This window comes from Cololabis saira, chromosome 7 (assembly GCF_033807715.1).
Source record: "Cololabis saira isolate AMF1-May2022 chromosome 7, fColSai1.1, whole genome shotgun sequence".
NCBI classification, from domain to species: Eukaryota; Metazoa; Chordata; class Actinopteri; order Beloniformes; family Belonidae; genus Cololabis; species Cololabis saira.
The window spans coordinates 16,607,757-16,632,889 of record NC_084593.1 but is presented as its reverse complement, the minus strand read 5'-3'; the positions used below and the strand labels follow the sequence as shown (position 1 = coordinate 16,632,889).

Below are 25,133 nucleotides of genomic sequence, written 5' to 3'. Positions count from 1 at the left end.
AAATAATCAATACATTTACACAATCAGTGAGAAAAAACAAAAAACTCCGGTAGTTTATTAGCAAAACTTTAATAGTCAAGTAAATCATTAATGGCTGATATTCAATTCATAGTCACAGCTCCAAATCACTGATGAGAAAATAAAAAAATGTCAAGACTTGATGTTATTATTCAGAACCCTTATTTCTTACATTTTTTCGGAACAACACTTTTGCTAAGGTTTGTGAGACTAGCACACACAATAACAATATCATCTAAGGTCAGCCTGTGACAGTGGAATTCTTGTCTGCAAAATTCTGAAGTTCTTCCATCTCCCTATAACACGTTCGACATGTATCCTGACACGAAGGGTGGCACCATGAGCTGCAACCTTAATTTCATTAACACTATCAAAAGATGATCCTGTAGAGAGAGCTTCTTGCTGAATATTTTTACACTTCCTGCAATTTTCTGTGCACAAAGTCAAAGAGCACAGATGTTATTCCAGTGATAAACAACAGTTGTACCATGTTGCACTTAATATTTGAGTAAGAAAATGTAGACTTCTTCAGCTCCTCTTTAAGTCTCTCATTTTCATCTCGCAGCTGTTAATACTTTTCCTGCAGGTTGACGTGGTCACTCTTCAGCTCGGTGTACCTCAGGTTCAGTTCATTGTATTCTGTCCTCGTGACTGGGATGTCCTCTTCAGCTTTAGCAGAAAAGAGAACAGTTGAGAATTGAAGACGAGATGGATGGATGGATGGATGGAGAGGTGTATAGAGAACATAAGAGGGGCATTGGAATCAGTAGAGGACAGTTGTGAATAGGAGAGGAGAAAAGGACAGGGACAAGGAGATTTTATTTGTCCCATACATAGACCTAAGATTAATTGCAACTGTGTTAGTCTACACTGTGCATAAATATGGGTTGTAAAGAAAAGAATGGATGTGGAGATCAGCATAGGGGGAGAATACTCAACATGGTTGAACCATTATAGAATGCAATGAGACATGAAATGACAACAGTGGCTACACTTACTAGGACTGTGATCCATGCTGGCGACTTCCTCTGGAGTTCCAGGAGCAGGAACAGGTTGATTTGGTGCAGCAACCAGAAGTCTTTCACTCCATTTCTTTTTTCTTTGGTACCTTCACATAAAAAAACTCAAATGAACAAAATTACTGATCTCAAGCTGTAAACAATACATTCCCATCTTAATTATCGTAAATCATCTCTAAATATCTAACTGTTATTTTTTACATACTAGTATTTCTTATTATTTATTTTTATTCTCCTTCTTATTATTGTATACTGTTTATAGTGTTTTTATTATTACTGTGTGATATTGATGCCTCTTGTTTTCTGCACTATCCCCTTTGCTGCTGTAATCTGCAAATTTCCCCTCTGAGGGACTATTAAAGGATTTCTTATCTTATCTTATCGGTTATGGTTTGCTTAATACCAAAATAAGTAAACCCTTAATATTCATGAGTTAATCATGTCATTAGGTGAAGCTAAAAACACAAACAGCTAGGTCTTATTTATTGTATTTTACCTTTTGATCTTTGCATCGGGGTTTTGGTCACAGGCTCCTACGGTGCTTTTGAAATGGCCTGTTTCCTCTGGGTATTGCAAAAGAAATTATGTTCCTCAGGATTTCGATTCGTACACCCGTACACACAACAGCTGGTGGGCATGTTGTTCTTCTATAACGTTACTGCAACTCCAAAAACGCAACTTAAGAAACAAATCTTCCCTCGCTCTAGTCAATTCATGAGTCAAACTCATACAACTTCTTCAGCACTTCCGCCGCAACAATGCGCGCGCATCCTGTGATGACGTAGGCTGGAAAGGGGTCTATTCATACAAAAATTAAAAAAGGAATTTACAAAAACACAGGATGCCGTCAGACTGAAGAAGGAGTCCTACCGGGCTATGTTGGCCGGTGGGACTCCTGACGCAGTAGATAGGTACAGGCAGGCCAAGCGGGCCGCGGCTCGGGCAGTCTTGGAGGCAAAAACTCGGGTCTGGGAGGAGTTCGGGGAGGCCATGGAGGAGGACTTTCGGTCGGCCTCGAGGAAATTCTGGAGGACCGTTCGGCGCCTCAGAAGGGGGAAGCAGTACTCTGCCGGCACCATTTATGGTGCTGGTGGGAAGCTGTTGACCTCGACTGGGGACATTGTCGGACGGTGGAAGGAATACTTTGAGGATCTCCTTAACCCGACTGACATGCCTTCCACTGAGGAAGCAGAGGTTTGGGGCTTGGAGGCGTGCTCGTCCATCACCCAAGCCGAGGTCACCGAGGTGGTTCGTAAGCTCCTCGGTGGCCGGGCACCGGGGGTGGATGAGATTCGCCCTGAGTACCTCAAGTCTCTGGATTTCGTAGGGCTGTCTTGGCTGACACGCCTCTGCGACATTGCATGGAGGAAGGGGACAGTACCGCTGGGGTGGCAAACCGGGGTGGTGGTCCCTCTGTTTAAAAAGGGGGGCCGGAGAGTGTGTTCCAACTACAGGGGGATCACACTTCTCAGCCTCCCGGGGAAAGTCTACGCCAGGGTACTGGAGAGGAGATTACGGCCGATAGTCGAACCTCGGATTCAGGAGGAACAATGCGGTTTTCGTCCCGGTCGTGGAACACTGGACCAGCTCTATACCCTCCGCAGGGTGCTCGAGGGTTCATGGGAATTTGCCCAACCAGTCTACATGTGTTTTGTGGATCTGGAGAAGGCATTTGACCGTGTCCCTCGTGCCATTCTGTGGGGGGTGCTGAGTGAGTATGGAGTCCGGGGCCCTCTACTAAGGGCTGTCCGGTCTCTGTATGATCGAAGCAGGAGTTTGGTTCGCATTGCCGGCAGTAAGTAAGTCAGACTTGTTCCCGGTGCATGTTGGACTCCGGCAGGGCTGCCCTTTGTCACCGGTCCTGTTCATAATTTTTATGGACAGGATTTCTAGGCGCAGCCAGGGGCCGGAGGGGATCCGGTTTGGGAACCTCAGGATTTCATCTCTGCTTTTTGCAGATGATGTTGTCCTGTTGGCTTCATCAGACCGGGACCTCCAGCATGTGCTGGGGCGGTTTGCGGCCGAGTGCGACGCGGCAGGGATGAGAATCAGCACCTCCAAGACCGAGGCCATGGTTCTCGACCGGAAAAGGGTGGCATGCCTTCTCCGGGTGGGTGGAGAAGTCCTGCCTCAGGTGGAGGAGTTCAAGTATCTCGGGATCTTGTTCACGAGTGAGGGAACAATGGAGCGTGAGATTGACAGGCGGATCGGTGCAGCGTCCGCAGTAATGCGGTCGATGTACTGGACCGTCGTGGTAAAGAGGGAGCTGAGTCGAAAGGCGAAGCTCTCGATTTACCGGTCGATCTACGCACCTACCCTCACCTATGGTCATGAACTTTGGGTAGTGACCGAAAGGACAAGATCGCGGATACAAGCGGCCGAGATGAGTTTCCTCCGCAGGGTGGCTGGACGCTCCCTTAGAGATAGGGTGAGGAGTTCGGTCACCCGGGAGGAGCTCGGAGTCGAGCCGCTACTCCTCCACATTGAGAGGAGTCAGCTGAGGTGGCTTGGGCATCTGTACCGGATCCTCCTGGACGCCTCCCTAGGGAGGTGTTCCAGGCATGTCCCACCGGGAGGAGACCCCGGGGAAGACCCAGGACACGCTGGAGAGACTATGTCTCTCAGCTGGCCTGGGAACGCCTCGGACTCCCCCCGGAAGAGCTGGAGGAAGTGTCTGGGGTGAGGGAAGTCTGGGCATCCCTGCTGAGGCTGCTGCCCCCGCGACCCGGTAACGGATAAAGCGGGAGAAGATGAGTGATGAGTGAGTGAATTTACAAAAACCAAATTTCGGCCGTTATTTGATTTGGTTGTTTGGTATTTTGTTTTTTTCAGAAACTGTTTTCCCGTTTTGAATTTAAAAGGAAAAAAACGAAAATGGGGGCGCTGTTTCCGTTTTTTCGTTTTTGGTTTTAATGAAAAAACAAATTATACTTTAATCCCCGGACCTCCCAGCTGGCTGTGCAATGGTATGCTGGGGTACTGATAAAAAATAAGTAAACAGCAGTCTGAAAAGATGTTTTCCAAGTATGTACATGACCATAAAAATGTGAAAATATTTATTTTATAGACTTACCTGACCAACAGTAGTCATTGTTCATCTATAAATAAAAAAGAAATTAAACAAAATAATATCCACGCATGAATAAATGACAAAGTTTACACTTCTTCCTACTCCTTTTTGCAGATAAATTAAGATATCAAGTGTTAAAGTATGAAATTCTTTGTTTTGTTTTCTTATCATCTCTTGAATTGTTGTTTTTTTACATGTACAAAATAAATCAAATCAAAATCAAAAAATAGGAAACAATTGCAGTCCTCGACTTATCCTGTCAAGTGCGAAAAAAGGAAGAAAGATAAGTTTCATCAGATGATGCCGCGTTCCATTTGTCCTCGGAAGTGAGGATTTCCCAGTTCCCAGTTGGAATTTTCAACTGGAACGCCCCTCGGAGTGGGATTTCCAACTGGGAAAGTGGGAGAGTCTTCACCACCCCCGAGTTCACATTCCAAGATGGCTGCCCCGGTTGTAAACAGTAGAAGAGAGCTCTGTAAAAATTCGTAGCACTTCATTCTAGTTTTGGTCACACTAAATCAGTCGTATACAAGTATTCTTCGGCATATATATGCTGCTATAGTGTAATTTACATTTTTCATGTGGTATATGCGAACTACAAACTTGTTTTCCTACTTTGTAACTGGAATGCTGATAACTCGGCTGTGACGTCATTCCCAGTTCCCAGTTCTGACTTCCGAGGTAAATGGAACGCTATGCTCTTCCGTTGGAGAGTTTACGACACTTTACGACAGCATCACACGCCTTTACGGCAGCTTGTGCTCACACGTGTTTGTCATCGTCACATGGAAGTTCGTCTCGGTTAAAAGCGTGCAGCTAGCAGCTCTTATTTGTAAGTAATATACGCTTAATTCATCTGTAAAACTGTGTCCAAAGCGTTCAGGGGGTTGTTGCTTGGAAGTGGGTATATGATCTGGAAACTTGTGTTTTAAAAAAGCAACACATTTTTGTATCTTAAACGCTTGAAGTGAGCTAACTTGTTAGCATTATCACTGTTAGAAATGCATTCATGCACTGATACAAATATTGTGCTTGATCTACTTAAAAAAAATAAGTCAACTTTTTGCATGAGATTATTATGTAGATCAAGAAAGACTAGTCTTTGTATAAACGACTTAATTTTTTGTATGTAAATAATACATTTTGCAAGTACAGTCAAACTTAATTGTGTTAAGTTTACTTTTATTCATAAAAATTAAGTTGACTTTACTTGCAAATGAATTTTGTACATACTAAAAATTGAGTAGTTTATACAAAGACTAGTCTTTCTTGATCTACATAAAAATCTCATGCGAAAAAGTTGCCTTAATTTTTTAAAAGTAGATCAAGCAAGATATTTTTACTGTGGTGTTCTACTTAAACAAATAAAGCATGTTTCATCTAAACGTTGGTCAATCTGCCCAATAGATTAAAATTGTTAAAGGTAAGTTAAATACAAACAAGATCATTGCTTGTTTGTGTGTAAATGAAAAGATTGCCTGGGATTACATACTGGACTGTCTCAGAAAATTAGAATATTATGATTTTCTGTAATGCAATTACTAAAACAAAAATGTTATACATTCTGGATTCATTACAAATCAACTGAAATATTGCAAGCCTTTTATTATTTTAATATTGCTGATCATGGCTTACAGTTTAAGAAAACTCAAATATCCTATCTCAAAAGATTTGAATATTCTGGGAATCTTAATCTTAAACTGTAAGCCATAATCAGCAATATTAAAATAATAAAAGGCTTGCAATATTTCAGTTGATTTGTAATGAATCCAGAATGTATGACATTTTTGTTTTTTTGTAATTGCATTACAGAAAATAAAGAACTTTATCACAATATTCAAATTTTCTGAGACAGTCCTGTAAATACTGCTTGTTAAGGAAAAAATGCACAATGTCTTGTTTTTTTGAACAAATGCAGATTAAGTTCAAAACTAGATGTATTCATGTAAAGCAACAAACTTCATTTTTAATTGTTAATATCACAGATTTAAATATATTTTCAGTGTGGTTTTTTCTGGGCTCTTCTTTAATTGATTTTTTACATTTTGTTTGCAGACAATGTCTTTCAGAGGAGGAGGAGGAAGAGGAGGAGGAGGAGGACGAGGGTTTGGAAGAGGTGGAGGTGGAGGTTTTAACCGGGGTGGAGGAGGCAGGGGTGGAGGGTTTGGCCGAGGAGGAGGCAGAGGCGGCTTCAGGCAGCAGGACTACGGTCCTCCGGAGTATGTCGTTGGTAAGATCCAAACATCGTGAAAAAACTGTTAAAAATGCCATACAACATTATGAGGACGACTTGGATAACAATGAACGGTTTCATCACCTCGTTGAACATAATAGTTGCTGGTCCAAAACTCTTTACAGGGTTTTTGCTTGTATTTTTCAGCCATCTGATTTTAATCTTTGGTACTTTCTCATCATCACCATCATTTTTTTTTTTTGTGATCAAATGTTTTTATTTATCTTTCATGATTTTCTTATTATCAACGGTGGCATCCACAATGATGTTAAACAAACATTAACACATATTCTCACCCCCTTCCAAACCCACCCCTCGGACTTAAGCATTTGATGAAAACAATTGATAATAAAGAAAAACAGAAAAAAAAGATAATAGAGAGATAATAGAACAAAGGACAAAATAAAACAAAGGCAAAACATAATAATATCAAAAACTGGACAAGGATAGCTGCAACAAGGTCGTCTATATCAATTTTAAATAAATCTTTCAAGTTTGGCCTTAAGTTTATCTGCTGCCATATACCAAAATAACATTTAATGTTTTGCATTATGGATTCGGGGTGTAGATATTTCCAGATAGATAATATCAAGAAAAGTCAAATACCAATGGGAGCATGTGTGGTGGTTTCCATCTTACTGCAATTATCTTTTTTGCTGCTGTTAGGCCAGCAAGCAAGATTTGTTTTTGACGTAGTGAAGCATTGATTGTTGATAAATTATTTAAAATAAGTGTTTGAGGGTTTACTGGAATATTCTGTACTGTTATGGAGGATAATGCAGTTGCAACCTGTTGCCAGAAATTTGCAACAGGTTGGCATTCCCAGACCAGATGCATGAAGGTTCCTGGTTTATTCTGAGAGCATAATGTACATAAAGAGCTAACCAAGATCTTCATATGGTCAAGCTTGCAAGGTGTTAAATAAGTTCTGTGTTCTGTGTAGCCATTTTTACTGGGGCCATTCATGTTACAATTGATCTGTTTTGTTGTGTGAGTACTGTGGAGTCAAGCGTCCAAATTTCCGTTAGCTTGAAAACTAGAATAGTTAAATATCTCAAAAAGCGTGATAGATAAGACTAAAATATGTTGTAGTACAACGCGTCTAGGGTTTGTCAATGTTGAAATGATGTCTGTACGATAAACCTTTGCCTAGCAACAAGCGTCCAAAATCAAATGGAAGTCTTTTTTAAATTGAAAGTTAAATATCGCAAAAACCGTAATAATTAGCATGATGAAGTTGTACAGACCTTTAGTGCCAATCGGGCCGAGTGTTTGTAAATTTGAACGATGTCTCTACGATAAAGTTCGGCCGAGCAATAAGCGTCCGAATTTTCGCCTTTTCCTCGCTTTTTGGCATCTAGCGTTGCCACGGTAACACTTTTGACTGAGAAAAGTAATGCCCATCGAGGCACGATGGAGACGCATCCAACGATGTATGCCATGCATGGGTGCACGTTGCGGTTCGGGCTGCATTAACGGAACGAAAAAAGCGTGCGGAATAAGAAAAGGGAAACCTTTTCTGTATACTATTATATCGCCTTCATTCATGTTTTTCCTCATTTTTTCGGGCGCATTTTATTTTTTGGGGATTTTTTTCTTCTGTATCAGAGCGGGGTCATGCTGTACACCCGCTGGTGTGCAGTGGGACTTTTGAGACTTTAGCTTGTTAGCAAAATGCAGCAACATTGCCCTTTGGGCCAATCTGGACGATTGCAATATGGGCATGCCACTACTTGGCATGCCCATAACAAGTTAGAGAGAACACCTAAAATGGTTTCCTTTTCTACCTGCATATGGTAAAGGGTCAAATAATTGATTTACTGATTTAAGTGTTGTTGCATTTTTGAAAACCATTTAAATATTTATTGAAGTGTGATTTCTGGTATTTAAATCCACCCACCCTGGACTATAGTCCTGATGATTACTACATCTTTTGTCTCCAATCTGCAGCGGTGGGAGAGTTTGTGCATCCATGTGAAGATGACCTCGTCTGTAAGTGCACAACGGAGGAAAACAAAGTTCCCTACTTCAACGCCCCGGTGTACTTGGAAAACAAGGAGCAGATCGGGAAAGTGGATGAAATATTCGGCCAACTACGGGACTTCGTATCCTTGTTCTTCTCATTTGAGTCTCAAGCCATTTAAGACTCAGAATCAGAAAGATGTTTATTGCCAAGTAGTTTAACGCACACAAAGAATTTGTTGTGGTGATTGGTGCAATACAAAAGAACAAATTAAAGCTGCAAGCAACGATGAACGGGCCCTAGCGCATGCAATTTTCACCAATAAAGGTCAAGGACTCAAAACTAAGTCGGGTGACACCACCCACGACTCTTTATGTCAAAAGTTATGGCAGAAAATAGGAACTATCAAATATCGACCAATCAGAAGAAGGGGCGGGGCTAATTTGCACCAATTATGTTCAAGGGGGGGCTGTGAGACTCTGTTTTGCCACCTAATACTTGTGTGTTCCTTAACTCATTCTTGCAGTATTTTTCAGTGAAGCTCTCTGATAATATGAAGGCGTCTTCCTTTAAGAAACTACAGAAGGTAAAAAAAAAAAAAAAAAATGTGTAAATGAAATCAATAAACATTTTTATTTTTGATCAATGCAACTACTTCTGCGTGCTAACCAGGATGTAATATCCTGCTGCTCTTTCAGTTTTATATCGATCCAATGAAGCTCCTCCCACTGCAAAGGTTCCTTCCTCGGCCGCCGGGCGAGAAGGGACCGCCGAGGGGAGGAAGAGGAGGGAGGGGTGGAGGCCGTGGAGGTGAGGAACAAGTTTAAACAATCTTTGGCTTTAGAAGTGTTGGAACTTGACAATAGAGGGTCTGCATTGACGTCACTTCCCCACTTACGCCCCCTTACTCGCACTGAGTGGCAAAACATCAGCAAAAATGGCTGCAACTAGTGGAGAAGACGGGATAAAAGCCGATTACCAGCTTAAATTAAAGGCAGTTGGACTTGACAGTGACCCGTACAGTTACCCCAAGAACCAGTGGTCCATGGACATTAATATTTGGCCACGAATCCAGTTCCTGATATTTATATGTACTTAATTTCTACGCTGGGGAAATACACAAAGCAAAGCTTGAAGGCATACAAAAGTCTTGATGCTTGGTCCGACTTCAAGGCAGGATTTGTTGGTGAAATTAAAGTGATGAGGACACCGAACTTTATGATTTGACCGTTTAACGTTAGCTACCAAAAAATCCAACATTACCTGATACAAAATGGGAACCGCAAATCCACGTTTCGGTGCCTGGAATCCAGTTGTTTCTGCAAATTGCAGCGATCCATTTGTCTCTCTTAAGCTTATTTTTCTGTAAAACGATAACTCCGATTTTTTGCTAAATCTCAGTTCAGAGTTCAGTCAATCGCACAACAGCTCTTTCCCATTTTAGATGTTTTCGAGGTTGCTCAAACTGAAGGTTTACACTGCCACTCAGTCTTTTTTTTGGGGCAAATTGGCTATTTTCATTGTCTTTAAGGATTGAGGTTGACAATAAATCCAAAAAGTCCCTCAACCAATTGTATTTTTGAAAGCAGTTTGGCTTGCGAATCTTCCAATTTATAAGTATTGTCCTCTTCACAGACAGAAAAACTAGGGCAATGATACATTGCATAATTTTTACATGTATATTTTCCACTGCACTCTCCAATAAACACACAACAGGACATTGAGGAATATGAATATTCAAAATAGCTTTTAAAATGTCAATTACTTCAGACCAGAATTGTTGGACCACTGGGCAGAACCATAGTAAATGCATAAATGTGCCAAGCTCACCACAGTTCAGAGACATTTGGGTCCATTTTTTTTTAACTTATGTGGCGTGATATAAGCTCTATGTATAATTTTAAATTGTATCATTTCTGCCACTCGGTCTTTCTGCCACTCAGTGGGCGTAACCCGCTGTGAATTTTGCATCTGTGACGTCATGCGCATTCCCTCTATTAAGGGAAGCCTTTTTTCCCCTTGTTGGCATTAGTTGTGTTTTTAAAATGTAAATGACTTTCATTCAGACTGCGTTTTATTGATTTATTTTTTCTTCCTTGATTTTATACCAGGCGGTTTTCGAGGCGGCAGAGGAGGACGGGGTGGAGGATTTGGAGGTGGACGGGGCGGAGGGTTCGGAGGAGGACGCGGTGGAGGAGGAGGCTTCAGAGGAAGAGGCGGCGGCGGCGGTTTTGGACGGGGATTCAGAGGTCGGTCCACAGTCTCTGAAGTTTAAAAAAAAAACAACCTAGTTTGTTTTGTATGGTAACCTTTTGTTGTTTTTCTTGCAGGTGGGAGATGATCATCTCTGCTGGCCTGGCGTGAGCTTCTCTTTTCTGTCTCCAGCTAAACTAAGAGGGCTGGACTCAGGCAGGTTCAGGCCCGAGGGAATCACGCAGACATTGACTCGACTTAAGGAGTTTAAGTTAATGTTTCTTCCTACCAGCTTTGGAAGAAAGAAGGATCCTAATGCATTTGAATTAAAAGTTTCATAAGTAGGCTTTTATATGCTGTAGTGGGGACCTTTTCCTGCCTGTTTTTTGGATTCATTTTAAGACGGGCACATCATAACCTTTTACTCATCCTTTTGAATATCCAACCGATGTTGAAGATTTTAGTAAAGACATTTTGCAGAACTTCCAGTGACTTCCTCGCTTGTTGGAAGTCAGATTCTTTTTCAGTTTTAACTGAACACATTGTAATCCTCAATTTGTAGTTTATCTAGTAAAGCATTCAATGGTGCTTTGTAAATGCGTGTTGTTTTTTCTATGTTTGATACTTTAAAGAATACATCCTTTACCAATGTCATGTGCATTCTTTTACTTTTGAGGAAAGAGTGTGTATCGCTGCCCTGCATGTTTTAGAAGTTTCTCTGCTCCGGCACATCTACATTCAGATTCACACAACTGTATTTGTCCCCTGGGGGCAATTTAAGGCACAAGTGAGCAGCTTAACGTGCAACTATACATACAAGTTATATACAAGTTACCGTGCTGTAAATTTGACTATCCAAAATGTCCATAGAGACTGTGTTTTGATTTGAAGATTTTATTTCCAACATGCAAAAAAAAAAAAAGTAAAAAAACACAGTATATATGTGTGTGTACAGCAGACCTCACGGATCCACCAACATGCTCGAAACGGAGTAGGAATGAAGTATCCACTTATCGAGTCCTACCCCTGAATCTTACATACATTCTTACATATAAGGCGAGTTTCAATAAGTTTATTTATAAAACATCCATACCTACTTTAATAACTAAATAAAGCAAGGAATAACCTACTACCAAAAAATATCAGAGGAATGTTCACAGAGAGAAAGGGTCTATAATCTAAGGGGAGAACTAAATTTTGGAAAACAAAGTACAAACAATGTGCAGCATGTGCATGTGGAACTGTATAAAAATACAAAAAATTATTTATAAACAGGTATATGGAAGAGGAAATGGGTTAACGAGGAGTGTGATAAACAAATGAAATAGGAAAAATTGTATATTATACTTGCTTAAGATATGTTTAGATATTTATGTGGATATTTATGTAGTATATATTATATGTTGAGAGGGATAGTTATAATTATGTTATATATTATGTATGTAGCATATATATTTATAGGGATATTTATGTAGTTTATATAGTGTATATTTATATAGATTTTCTATATATTGATATATTTATATATAGTCCTTGACCATAATTGGTGAAAATTAGCCCAGCACCTTCTTCTGATTGGTCGATATTTCATAGTTTCTATTTTCTGCCATAACTTTTGAATGGTTTGACATAGAGAGTCGTGGGTGGTGTCATTTCTGATATGCTTATAAGTTGAGTTTTATGTGAACAGCAAAGGCACTTTTAATAGTATTATTCACCTGTGGGGGGAACCCGGGTAGCGGGGGTGTTGAGTGCGAGGGCCGTTTATCGCTGCTTGCAGCTTTAATTTTGAATGTGTTCAAAAATCAAAAATCGTTTTGAAGCCCCTCCCCCCACGTTACGTCATCCTGACGCTGCCCCGTCCTCGTCTCTGATTGGCTGCGCCGCCCCCTCTTGAACGTCACTTGGAGCCTCCGTCTCTCTCTGCTGCAGGAACCAACATGGACACAGCAGGCAAAGTAAGTTTCCTCAATATCTGCAAGAAATATTACGCTTTCTTCTCCGTTCGCACCCGACCGTAACGTAATATAACATTTCTTGTTACGAAAAAAGGCTAATTTATGTTCGCTGACGCGTTTTAATGACAATTGTGAAGTGCAACAAAGAATGAATGTCTGCGCACTTGAAGCAGCTGCGGGGTCAGTGAGTTTCAGCTGGAATGTGCAAGTTTTGGCAAAAGGCTTTTTCTTTAGCTATCGGCGATAATTTTGAAATCACCAGTATAGAATGCATTTACAAAACAAGGTTACAATTGATTTTAGTCGGCAGTCACCTCTGACCGATTTGGCATCAGTCAGGAAGTAACGGAAAGGCTGCAAAGCTGAATGAATAACCAACATTATCAGCAAGTGCTGAGAGAATCTAGTGGAGGTTTTACAGAAGAGCATGCTTGGAAACGAAACTAAACCGCTGAACAACAAGGGGTCACTACTTTCAAGTTAAATTTCAACATAGCCCCTCCCTTCCCACACTGGAAAACTACTGGATTTATTCCTATCTTTCAGCAAGAAGTCTTTTAACTCATTCATGAGTATCTTATTGTTCATTGAACAACCATTTCATAATGGCATCTTGCATTTATGGGGAATATATTACTCTTGTTATCATATGATTAGCCTGCATTAGGCAAAAAAAAAAAAAAAAAAAAAAAAACAAGCAATGAGGAGATTACACATGTAAACAGCAAAGGCTTTATATTTATAATGCTCAGGTATAATATTGCAATGAAGTGCTGTAATATTTTTATAATGTAATAACAGGTATAATTTTTGAGAAAGTAAATCTTGCTGCTATATTTATTTATATTTATATTTATTTTGTATTCAAGCAAAATTGAAAAAGAAACAAGGGGTAGGACCTCATAAGTTTTTTTTTTTTTTTTTTTACTTCCTCCTACTCCTTTTCGGGCAGGAAGGTTTATTTCCCTTTTGATTTGTCTAATGACTATTTATTTGTATTCTTTTCTGATTTTTTTGTGTAATTGTTTTTTATTTAATGCTCAAAATAAAGATTTCAATCAATCAATCAAGGCTTCAATTGATAGGGACCATGAATATTGGACTCTGGATCAGTGGAAAAGGGTCCAAGATGATTAACCTTTGTTCAGGATTGGCCTCTCAGGGTTAAAAGATATAACTGGATGGAAATGGAAACAGGCATTGTGGCATAGAATTGTCAAATTGGTTTAATTCACCGTACGAATTGTTACAGATTAGTTTGTAATACTGTATTTGACCCGGTTTTTGTACGTTTTGACCGTATAGAAACGTAATTCTTGCCATTTTAAGAATGAGATGTACGTGCTGTACTCTACTGCCCTTACTTTTTAACAACTTGTGCTTTTTATTATTTTACCTCTTTCTTATCATTTTATTTCATTTTATTTTTTATTTACTGTTTAATTGTGTCTTGCCGCTTTTAATGTTGATGTAAAGCACTTTGAATTACCTTGTGTTGAATTGTGCTATACAAATAAACTTGCCTTGCCTTAAAAGAGCCACAGATGAAGTTTGACTACAGTGCAAGCCTTTAGGCTTGTTTCTCTCAATGAGGTGTATCATAATATCCCCCAAAACATATTCCATGATGACAATGCCAGGATTCATTGGATTAAATTGTAAAAGACGTGTCCAGATCTGAACCTCAACTGAGAGTCTTTGTGGAGTCCAACTCCTTTTGTCATGTATGCAAAAAAAAAAACCTCCCCAAAACAATCCTGGCTTTAACTTAAAAAACATGATGTGTCGGATGCAAGACTCACATTTTTCCGTTGGGGTCGCAGAACTTAAGTGTGTAACATTTTCACCAGGCTCTGGAAAGCAGCAGTATAATCACAGCTGGCTTTGTTTGCCACGAGTTCAAACATGCCAATGTTTGTGTTTTAGGTGATCAAGTGCAAGGCGGCGGTTGCCTGGGAAGCTGGGAAGCCTCTCTCCATCGAGGAGGTGGAGGTGGCTCCACCCAAGGCCCACGAAGTTCGCATTAAGGTAAAGCTCTGCACTACATACACTTGCGCTGGAACCTCAATTTTGATGCAATTACAGAGTCTTGAGGGTAACATTTCACCTGTCTTTATTTCTTTTTGACTGTGTGCAGTCTTAGGGCCAGTCCCAATACACCCCCTAGCCCTACTTTTCAGCCCTACCCCTAATTTTTGCACGTTCCCGTGAGGGATAGTGGGGTAGTGGCCATAACGAGGGGTAGTGTGTATGAATCTAGCCCTTCAGAGCGAGGGATTTCAGATACTGACTCGCCGACCGAGGGCCAGAGAAAATCTCCCAGAATGCTTTACGTCATCATTTGCAGACTGAATAAAAAAAAAAAAAAAGGCGGACATTTCTAATTTTTAGTGAATAAAATCAATATTTTGAGTTAGTTTCTGCATAAAAATGCGTTTTGATTACATTTCTAGCGAGAAATATATATTTTAATTTCATAATATTCACTCAGTGAATGTACATAATCACTCGCTTGCTTGTTTTTTCAGATCCCGCCATAATAAAGGCTGATTTATGGTTCCGCGTTAAATCGACGCAGAGCCTACGGCGTAGGTTACGCGGCGACGCAGTGATTATTATGAAAGTAAAATATTTCTCGCTAGAAATGTAATCAAAACGCATTTTTATGCAGAAACTAACTCAAAATTGTTTTCAACCTGATCTCACAAAAATCCGTGAAATGCCCAGGGCCGCTTACGTACTCGAACGTAAACCACGCAGTGACGTAGCAAGTGGTGTCCCAATCCCTAGGGAAGATTACAAAGCCCTACCCCTTGTGGCTTCATTTTGAGGGCTAGTGGTAGTGGGTGAGGGCTAGTGGTAGAAAGTAGGGTGAACATTGGGATTGGCCCTTAGTGTACTTTTTGAAGGTGTCATTTCAAAACTGAGAAATGATGACACTTTTCACCTTCCAGAACCATTATCCTTCCTATCTTGTTCATTGGTCTTTCATTTTAAATATTTACCAAGATTAAGGCAGGTTATGTTGGTCATAAAGGTTTGTGTGATGCACCGAAATGAAAATTTGTGGCCGAAACTGAAAATAATAATAATAACCACTCGGCCGAATAACAAATAACATACCGAACAATGGTTCTTCGCAGTTTTTCCCATTTATTTTGCCAATTTTTTCACTATTGCATATATCAAATAAATGTTCTTTAGGCATGCTTTTCAAAGAAAAAAATCTTTTACAAAATAAGAAGGTAGAAGTATTTATTGAACATGAACAACTGAACATTTTTTAATTTCCCAGCATTTTTAAATATTCCAGCAGACATTATACCAACAAGGCACAATAACCTAAAATAAATAAATTAGCAAAATACATTTTTTGGCCATCTTTGAACTTACATTAGGCATATAACTGACTGCTGAAAAATTGTAACAGGCCTTAAAACAAAAAAAAATGCATTTAATGCATTAAAGTTCATTGTAAAAAAAGTGCAAAAGAAGTGGATAAAATAAAGAAAAAGAAAATCAATCCCTTTCCCATACAAGTATTAATATGGGAAAGGGATTGATTTTCTTTTTCTTTATTTTGTTTTATCCACTTCTTTTGCGTCATCTAAACATGCCGTTATTAATTGTTCATTTTTTTCCCCCACTTATTCCACCGAACACCGAAAGTGTTTTTTTTGCTTTTTTCGGCCGAACAATTTTGGTTACCGAACATTCGGTGCATCACTACTTTCATTTGAAATATTTACCAAGATTAAGGCAGGTTATGTTGGTCATAAAGGTTTGTATTGTAAATAACCTGGTATGACCCTGTGTTTCTCAGCTCTCCGCTACGGGGGTGTGTCATACTGATTCCTACACCCTGAGTGGCAACGACCCTGAGGGGATTTTCCCCGTTATCTTGGGACATGAGGGAGCTGGGATAGTCGAGAGCGTTGGCGAGGGAGTGACTAAATTCAAGACAGGTGAGCTGCAGCCGACCACAGCGTATGAGCTCAAATAATTAACTCTGAATATGGAATCCTTATCCTTTTTTTTTTTTTTATTTTACACTTAGGTGACACCGTCATCCCATTGTATGTGCCGCAGTGTGGCGAATGCAAATTCTGCAAAAATCCCAAGACCAACCTCTGCCAGAAAATCAGGTATGTGAGTTGAGCTTTAAAATGTGTGCTTTTTATTATTTTACCTCTTTTCTTATCATTTTATTTCATTTTTTTTTTGTTATTTAAGCATACTCTTAGATTGAATACTTTTTTGAAAACCGCGCAAAGTTATGGATAAGCCCCGAATACAGGCATTGTGACGTAGAATTGTCAAATTGGTTTGATTCACCGCATGGATCGGCACAGATTACTTTCTAATACTTTATTTGACCCAGTCTTTGTACGTTTTGACCGTATAGAAACGTAATTCTCGTCAGTTGTGTGAAATAAGACCTGGAAACAGGCATTGTGGCATAGAATTGTCAAATTGGTTCAGTTCACGTTTGAATTGTTACAGATTACTTTTGTAATACTGTATTTGACCCGGTCTTTGTACGTTTTGATCGTATAGAAACTTAATTCTTGCCATTTTAAGAATGAGATGTACCTGCTGGATTTCTACTGTCCTTACTTTTTAACAACTTGTGCTTTCTACTATTTCACCTCTTTTCTTATCATTTTATTTGTTATTTATGTTTTAATTGTGTCTTGCCGCTTTTAATGTTGATTTAAAGCACTTTGAATTACCTTGTGTTGAATTGTGCTGTACAAATAAACATGCCACCGGTTTGTTTACACATGAATACTGCAAAGTCACCGTGAGTGTTCCCCGTTGCAGAGTCACCCAGGGCCAGGGCCTGCTGCCCGACAAGACCTCGCGCTTCACCTGCAAGGGCAAGCCGGTGTTCCACTTCATGGGGACCAGCACATTCACCGAGTACACGGTGGTGGCCGACATCTCGCTGGCAAAGGTCAACCCGAAGGCTGCGCTGGACAAAGTGTGCCTGCTCGGGTGTGGCATTTCTACCGGTTACGGTGCCGCTCTCAACACCGCCAAGGTGAGCCTTGAAGGATGAGGCCACGTTAGTGAAGGAAGCAACTTTATCAACCCTTCTTCATGCATGAAACGATTGCCACGTAGTGTCTTTTCAAAAATGAAAACGGACACAACTTCAGCCTGCAGGTCAATCAGTCCGGTTTCATCGTAACCTGATATCAAATATCAATGGGTCGTTTGGCCACATGTTCGAAACGGAGTAGGAATGAAATAAACACTTATCCAGTCCTACCCCAGAATCTTAACTGTTCGATACAGTGATATAATACTCAATTATATGTATATATAAATATAGTCAAAATCAAGGCAAACAAAACAAACGCCCAGCTTTGTAGTTGTAGTTGTGCTACTATGTATGTATGTATGTATGTATGTATGTAATAGAAGTAATTATAATGGATAGTATTACATTATCATTACTTTATAATACTACAATATAATAGAGAACAATATACAGCAGTGGTATAACGATATACTTGAATAACTATATAAGAGTAGATATTCTATATATACATTGGTTCATATATTTACCTCCAATTATGTACATATAACTTACTATAAATCTATATATCAACATATCTACATATAACTATAAATCAGTATATATTAATGTGTGTATGTTGATATTTAAAGGAGGGAGGGGCTCTAATTTTTTTATTGGAAATAAAAAAAAAAAAACATTTGAGTTGATGGGGCAAATCATTAAGAACAAATTCTTATTTTCAGTACAACATAGCTTTAGGCTAAACCTCTGAAAAAAACTGTTCAGAATCTTGCCGCTTTCCAATGTCTTCCAGAACTTGTTTTTGTTGTAATGTAAGTTGTAAAAAAATCCCGATCTAATAATATTTGTCAATACGATTACATTAACAATATCCATTTAGAAATTCCTGCATACGACACGACAGCTTTCTAATTCTCCCCCCAGGTCGAGCCCGGTTCCACGTGTGCTGTTTTTGGACTCGGAGCCGTCGGCCTGGCTGCTATTATGGGCTGCAAGGTCGCCGGGGCCACCAGGATCATCGGCATCGACCTCAACCCCGACAAGTTTGAGAAGGCCAAGGAATTTGGAGCCACCGAGTTTGTGAACCCGAAGGACCACAAGAAGCCCATCCAGGAGGTTCTGGTGGAGATGACCGACGGCGGGGTCGACTACTCGTTTGAGTGCATTGGAAATGTCCAGATCATGGTGAGGACTTGGGGTCTGTTACATTTTATGGTATCGATTACACAACGCATTACGCACAACTGTGCAGGACTATAAATTATTGCTTTGTAAGTGAATGAATGAATGAAGGAATGAGTTTTATTTTTGTGTCGTGTCCGAAGACCCATCCCTTACAGGATTACAAGACACCAGAAACAGAAAATCAATATACAATATCACACTCACTTAATTGGGAGCTACACAATGTACACCAGAAAAACAAAATAAATAAATCAAATTAAAAAATAAATAAATAAAATAAAAATACTTCCATATATCCCCAACAAAAACCAGAATGGATATTTTCACATGTATGTTACTTTTCTTCGTTTATCCCACGCTTTCTCTGAATAGTCAGTAAGTGCAAATACTTACATAATCAAAAATCCATTTGAGCCTCTCAGCATCTCTAAAGCTGGGCATACACTGTGCGCTATTTTAAATCGTTTGATTCAGCCCCATCTCACACTGCACGACTAGATCACTGAGTTCAAAAGTTCACAGCCCACGATTTATGGTCTCTCACTGTACGACCCGATGCTCAGATGCGACCTGTCTGCTCACACTATACGATCATAATCCTCCCGTCAGACTTCTGTTACTGGAACTGCAACGTCAAAAAGAAGTGGAAGAGGAGGAACCCCGAAGTGGGAGACACTGAAGATGCTCAGCAAGAACAAACGTGCTGCCTTAAACCTGAATTATGGTTCCGCGTTAAATCGACGGCGTACCCTACACCGTAGGCTCTGCGTTGGTGTAACGCGGAAGCATAAATCAGCCTTCAGCAATTTGTGCTATTCTGTGTGGCGATAAATGAAAAAAGATTAGACAACGTCGTGATTGGACAAGGAATTGGCTGGGCAGACGTGGGAAATGCTGTCTTTTTTTCTGCTATTAAAACATAATTTGTAATGTGAATTTGCAACACTTTAAACTACAAATAATGGTTTTTGACGTGACATCAGAGATTGCGCATGCTGTCTGTGAAAGGATGAGGCAAATTGGGTCGCAGCTGCTTCAACTGTGCGATACCTTCATGAGGAGCAACCAGGATTTCAAACACGTTTGATTTTCTTGCGAGCACACGATTTGTGATCGGGAGCTCGTCGTGAGGTGTTAATCTCTCGTCGTTACCCCACGTTTACTGCACGAGGCACGAGGCACGAGCAACGATTGGATCGAAATCCGGCCCGATCCAAAAAATAGTCGCACGAGTGAAAAATCGGTTCAAAACGAGCCGACAATCGCACAGTGTCTGCCGGTTTAACCCACATCAAATCCAAATTCTTACACCTATCAAATAATTTCTGACGCAACTCATGATACAGAGGACAATAAAATACAAAATGGAACTAATTTTCAATATCATTAATATCACAGTAAGCACAAATCCGCTGTTCAGGGACCCCCCGATAACGTCCTATCGGTGTGTTTATAGCAGGTAGTTAACTGGATTAAGGCAAGTTTATTTTTACAGCATAATTCAACACAAGGTAATTCAAAGTGCTTTACATTAACATTAAAAGCGGCAAGACACAATTAAAACATAAATAAAATTATAAGAAAAGCGGTAAAATAATAGAAAGCACAAGTTGTTAAAAGGTTAGGGCAGTAGAGTACAGCAGGTACATCTCATTCTTAAAATGGAAAGAATAACATTTCTATACGGTCAAAACGTACAAAGACCGGGTCAAATACATTACAAAAGTAATCTGTAACAATTCGTACAAGGAATTAAACCAATTTGACAATTCTACGTCACATTGCCTGCATTCAGGGCTTATCCATAACTTGGCGCGGTTTTCACACAATTTAGGGGTAAATCCACAAAGAACAGATTGCGCCTGCAAATAGCGCTGTGAATTGCGCCCGCAATTTGCCCCGCCTTAAGGTCCTATTCACAAAAGATTTTGCTCTAATGATATACCGGCGCAAACACGCCCATAAAGTTCTGCAGCTGAGTGCAATTTGCCCTTGTCTGAGTAAGTGAGTGGAGCTGTTTCCAGTGTTCTCCGTATTTCAGCACACAGATTGGTCCATAATGAAAACTTCAGAGAGCACAAGCCTCAACTTTCACGTATTTGTACTTCTCTAGTATTTCGCATGTAGATAGATAGATAGATAGAACTTTATTCATCCCCAAAGGGAAATTCAACCGTCCAGCAGCTCATCAAAACATAAACATAAAAATCAACCACACTTCCATTCAGATAATAAAAGCACATTCATAATATTAAAATAAACATGAAATATAAGATTTTTAAACAAATATCATGTAAAGTGCAAACTAAAATATAGTCCAGTTGTGGCAGAGGTGAGTGTGTGAAACTGAGTTCAGGACGAGTTAAACAGTCTTATTGCTGTGGGGACGAAGGATCTCCTGAACCGCTCCGTTCTGCAGCGCAGTGAGCGGAGCCGACCGCTGCAGCTCCTGCTCCTCTGTTGCTCCTGGAGGCTGTGGAGAGGGTGTCTGCTATTGTCCATTATAGCACTCAGTTTGTTCAGTGTGCCCCTCTCCACCACAGATCTTAGCGGGTCCAGACTCCTGCCCAACACTGAGCCCGCTTTTTTGGCAGTTTGTCCATCGCCTGGTGTTTTTGATTGCAAGGCTGCCCCCCCAACACAAAGCAGCAAAACAGAGTGCACTGGCCACCACCATGTGTAGAACATAGCCATCATCTCCACACACACATAAAGACCTCAGTGTCTGTATGACCTAAGCTAATGAAATGTCAAATGTTAAGAGGCTGTGCGCATTTACGCACAAGGCACAGCACCAGTAACTTCATTAACACCGGATCGGGATCAGATCAGGATCTGACGGTAATTCATGTTCTTTGTTTTGCTACACACACCTACAGGTCAGCTGTTAAACACACACATTCTAGATTTATATGTTTATATGGTGGACTTGTTTGTAATAAAGCAGCCCCTTATGTATGGATGAATGCTCCGTCCTGTTACTTTTATTTTTAAATCCGAGATAAGTCCACAACCCCACTTGATCTGACTGTCTACAGTCATGTCTGAATGTAGATTTCACCCTTAATATCATTCAGTATCACACAGGCTTGAATGATATTGAAGAGAGAGAGAAACAGAGAGATGGGGAGTGAGGAGAGAGTTTGCGCGCAGTTAGTACACGCTTCGAAAAGACTGTATTTGCTCCACTATTTTTGCGTGTGGCAAATAGCGCTGGCCTTTGTGAATTAGACGGTTTTTGCAATGAGGCTTATTTGCATAGAAAGTAATTTTGCGCCGAATCTATGAATATTACCTAATTTACATGCATGCAAATGGCACAGGCGCAAAATGCCACTATTTGCTTGGCAGCGCAGTTTTGTGGAGCAATTCGCCCTTTGCGGGTGCTTTGTGAATTAGACGCTCTCTTTTTGTGTCATTTGCACCGGTTTAGCGGCCGCAAAAGCCGCGCAATCCTTTTGTGGATTTACCCCTTAGTGTGTGAAAACTTAGTGGATTAGTGTTTAAAAGCTGGCTGCGGTTGAAGCCAAGGCCTTTATTTATACCACACACTTGACACCGCCCTGAGATACTTTTCTCTTAAAACTTGGTTTGATTTTTTTTTCCTTCTGTATTCTCATTCTGTAAAAATCGTGGGATTCCTGTCAATCCAAACGAAGTAAAACCAGTGAATTGTTTCAGAGAGCTGCTCTGGAGTGTTGCCACAAAGGTTGGGGTGAGAGCATCATCATCGGCGTCGCTGGAGCCGGGCAGGAAATCTCCACCAGGCCCTTCCAGCTGGTGACGGGCCGAGTGTGGAAAGGAACCGCCTTCGGAGGTGAGGAACTCCTAGTGCTGTTTTTTTTCTTTTGTTTTTTTTTTAATAACTTTATTTATAAGATTTTTCAATATTTTTTAAGACAAACAACCCCACATATATCCCACCCTCCCCGGTTCCCACATACAAAGAAGACATAAGTTTAAGGGAGTCTATATATAAATTAAAATCTCCAAGGAAAGCATTGACATTTGGGAGTGATTTTAACATCTTTAGCCATAATTGTTATAGAAAAGTTAGTTTTACTACAGGATGTATAAAATTCTCAATCAGTCCAAAGTGAGCAGTGATAAAACAAATCTATGCACTGATACAAATATTGTGCTTGATCTACTTAAAAAAAATAAGTCAACTTTTTGCATGAGATTATTATGTAGATCAAGAAAGACAGTCAACTTAATTGTGTTAAGTTTACTTTATCAAAATTAAGCTGTAAAGAATTCTGTGACATCCAGGCCTTAATATCTAAAATACAGTTAAAAAGTGAGTCAATCGGCTGAGTGTCAGGGTCATGCACAAGGTCTTTTGGTGAAACGGTGCTTTTCAAACTGTCCAAATGTTGTTTTGTTTTTTATTCTCGCTTCCAGGCTGGAAAAGCGTGGAGAGCGTTCCCAAACTGGTGGAGGACTACATGAGTAAAAAACTGAAGGTGGACGAGTTTGTGACTCACACGCTGCCCTTTGACAAGATCAATGAAGGATTTGACCTCATGCATTCTGGAAAGAGGTGAAATTCCATGCCTATAAAGCTTATTTTGTAGTTTTAACTCCAAGTAAAGCCTGTTTATATTTCTCCATTCTTGCCTTTTGATTGTCGATTTAATTTCCCAGCCTAATTTTTTTTCCTCCCCGTTTTCTCGTTGCAGTATCCGTGCAGTGCTGACCTTCTGAAGTGCCTGAAACAGCATCCGTCCCATCTGACTTTGAAATGTTCTCCTTTCAAAGCGGAAGCACTTACTTCACACCGCTTCACTTTCACAGTATAATTTCACTGTTAAGAATAAATGTTAACAGCAGAACACCTGTTTGAAATTTTTATTCTGTCAATAAAAGAATCTACAAAAAAAAGCCCTTCAAACCACTCACTGCAACAGATGATGCCCGTTCGCTCCATTAAGTCACTTTTTTCTCAGCCCATAGCTTGAAAAGGAACACATGGTGACAACAGACTACATGCCAGTTATTGAAATCATAGTAAAATACATTAGTAGTTCAAGAATGTTGCTTACAAATTTCACCAGTTTGAATGTTTGGTTTCAGTATTTTGTACAGAGAGCCATATTTTTGTGGCATTAGTGTCCTTATCTTGTGCCTATTGGATCTTACTTTGAAATTGTAAATTGCCTGTAGCTGTTTGAGGTGATATAGTCTGTGTCTTTCCTAATAATTATTAACTTGACCTTGGGTCATAATAGCCAAACAGCACAGTGGTCTCCCTATTTTCAGTGCACCTCTTGGGCTGGAGTGATTTAATCACCTCATAACAAATTCATATTCAGACATTTTATTGTCATCATACAAGGCATACAACAAAATTAAAAGCAGCACGGAGTGGTGTTTTCCTTCAAAAAAAAATGTAAGTAAAAAGAATAAGTATAAAATAAAATAGACTGTAAAACGCTATATATACAAATTCACTTTTTAGGCTTGCATAAAAAAAAAGTACACCTCAGTACTTGGGTCTTTTGTTTTATTCATTATGATGTATTCATATATATTTATATATATCCATGGCCCTCATTACCAGCAATGAAAGAAAAAGGTTGTCCCCTCCTCCCACACCGGCTTGGATCAATATATTTTTTTTTTTTTTTTATTGAGCATTTTAGAGTATACAATATAAAATTATATATATGTTTAAATGAATAAAATAAAAATATCTATAAAATTAATTTAGCTTAATCAAGCAAGACAGAAAAATGGTCTCTATAATATGACAATGTGTGTTCGCTCTTTTGGTTTGACATAAGATTAAGGGAGTCTATATATAAATTAAAATCTCCAAAAAAAGCATTGAAATTTGGGAGTGATTTGAGAATTTTGCTTATATGAAATTTAACAATTGCAATCATAAGATTTACTATGTAACTTAATGGTTTGTCAGATTCAAATTGAGTGATAATATCTTTAGCCATAACTGTTATAGAAAAGTTAGTTTTACTACAGTATGTATAAAATTCTCAAAATCAGTACAAAGTGAGCAGTGATAAAACAAATATGCACTGATACAAATATTGTGCTTGATCTACTTAAAAAAAAAATGAAGGCAACTTTTTCACATGAGATTTTTATGTAGATCAAGAAAGACTCGTCTTTGTATAAACTACTTAATTTTTTGTATGTAAATAATACAATATCCTCCAATATCCACCTCGCAATAAAGGCTTTTTATATTTTTCTAACTTCTTGAGTGCCTCGGTTTTTCTAAATTGTTTTTCATACTAAATTAAGTAGTTTATACAAAGACTAGTCTTTCTTGATCTACATAAAAATCTCATGTGAAAAAGTTGCCTTACATTTTTTTAAAGTAGATCAAGCAAGATATTTTTTACTGTGGTGTTCTACTTAAACAAATAAAGCATGTTTCATCTAAACGTTGGTCAATCTGCCCAATAGATTAAAATTGTTAAA

General features: G+C 39.5%; 2 protein-coding genes across 2 annotated transcripts; both read left to right on the top strand.

The window, feature by feature from the left end:
• Positions 1-6,162: 6,162 nt before the first annotated feature.
• On the top strand, positions 6,163-11,141 carry LOC133447485 (H/ACA ribonucleoprotein complex subunit 1-like). The gene is made up of 6 exons (XM_061726175.1): positions 6,163-6,337; positions 8,291-8,445; positions 8,830-8,889; positions 9,002-9,113; positions 10,415-10,552; positions 10,634-11,141. Exons 1-6 carry the CDS (start codon positions 6,166-6,168, stop codon positions 10,642-10,644), a joined length of 648 nt encoding a protein of 215 aa, XP_061582159.1. The 5' UTR covers positions 6,163-6,165; the 3' UTR covers positions 10,645-11,141.
• Positions 11,142-12,371: 1,230 nt separating this feature from the next.
• On the top strand, positions 12,372-23,521 carry LOC133446792 (alcohol dehydrogenase class-3). The gene is made up of 9 exons (XM_061724877.1): positions 12,372-12,454; positions 14,381-14,482; positions 16,278-16,419; positions 16,512-16,599; positions 17,279-17,498; positions 18,426-18,686; positions 22,368-22,503; positions 23,091-23,229; positions 23,369-23,521. The coding sequence occupies exons 1-9, from the start codon at positions 12,437-12,439 to the stop codon at positions 23,391-23,393; spliced, it is 1,131 nt and encodes a 376-aa protein (XP_061580861.1). The 5' UTR covers positions 12,372-12,436; the 3' UTR covers positions 23,394-23,521.
• Positions 23,522-25,133: the final 1,612 nt, after the last annotated feature.

Coding starts and splice junctions, on each gene's coding strand:
- LOC133447485 (XM_061726175.1), top strand. CDS start 6,166: ATGTCTTTCAGAGGAGGAGGAGGAAGAGGAGGAGGAGGAGGACGAGGG. Junction 8,446..8,829: donor TCGGCCAACTACGGGACTTC/GTATCCTTGTTC, acceptor TCATTCTTGCAG/TATTTTTCAGTGAAGCTCTC. Junction 9,114..10,414: donor GAGGGGTGGAGGCCGTGGAG/GTGAGGAACAAG, acceptor ATTTTATACCAG/GCGGTTTTCGAGGCGGCAGA.
- LOC133446792 (XM_061724877.1), top strand. Junction 16,420..16,511: donor AGTGACTAAATTCAAGACAG/GTGAGCTGCAGC, acceptor TTTTACACTTAG/GTGACACCGTCATCCCATTG. Junction 17,499..18,425: donor CCGCTCTCAACACCGCCAAG/GTGAGCCTTGAA, acceptor TTCTCCCCCCAG/GTCGAGCCCGGTTCCACGTG.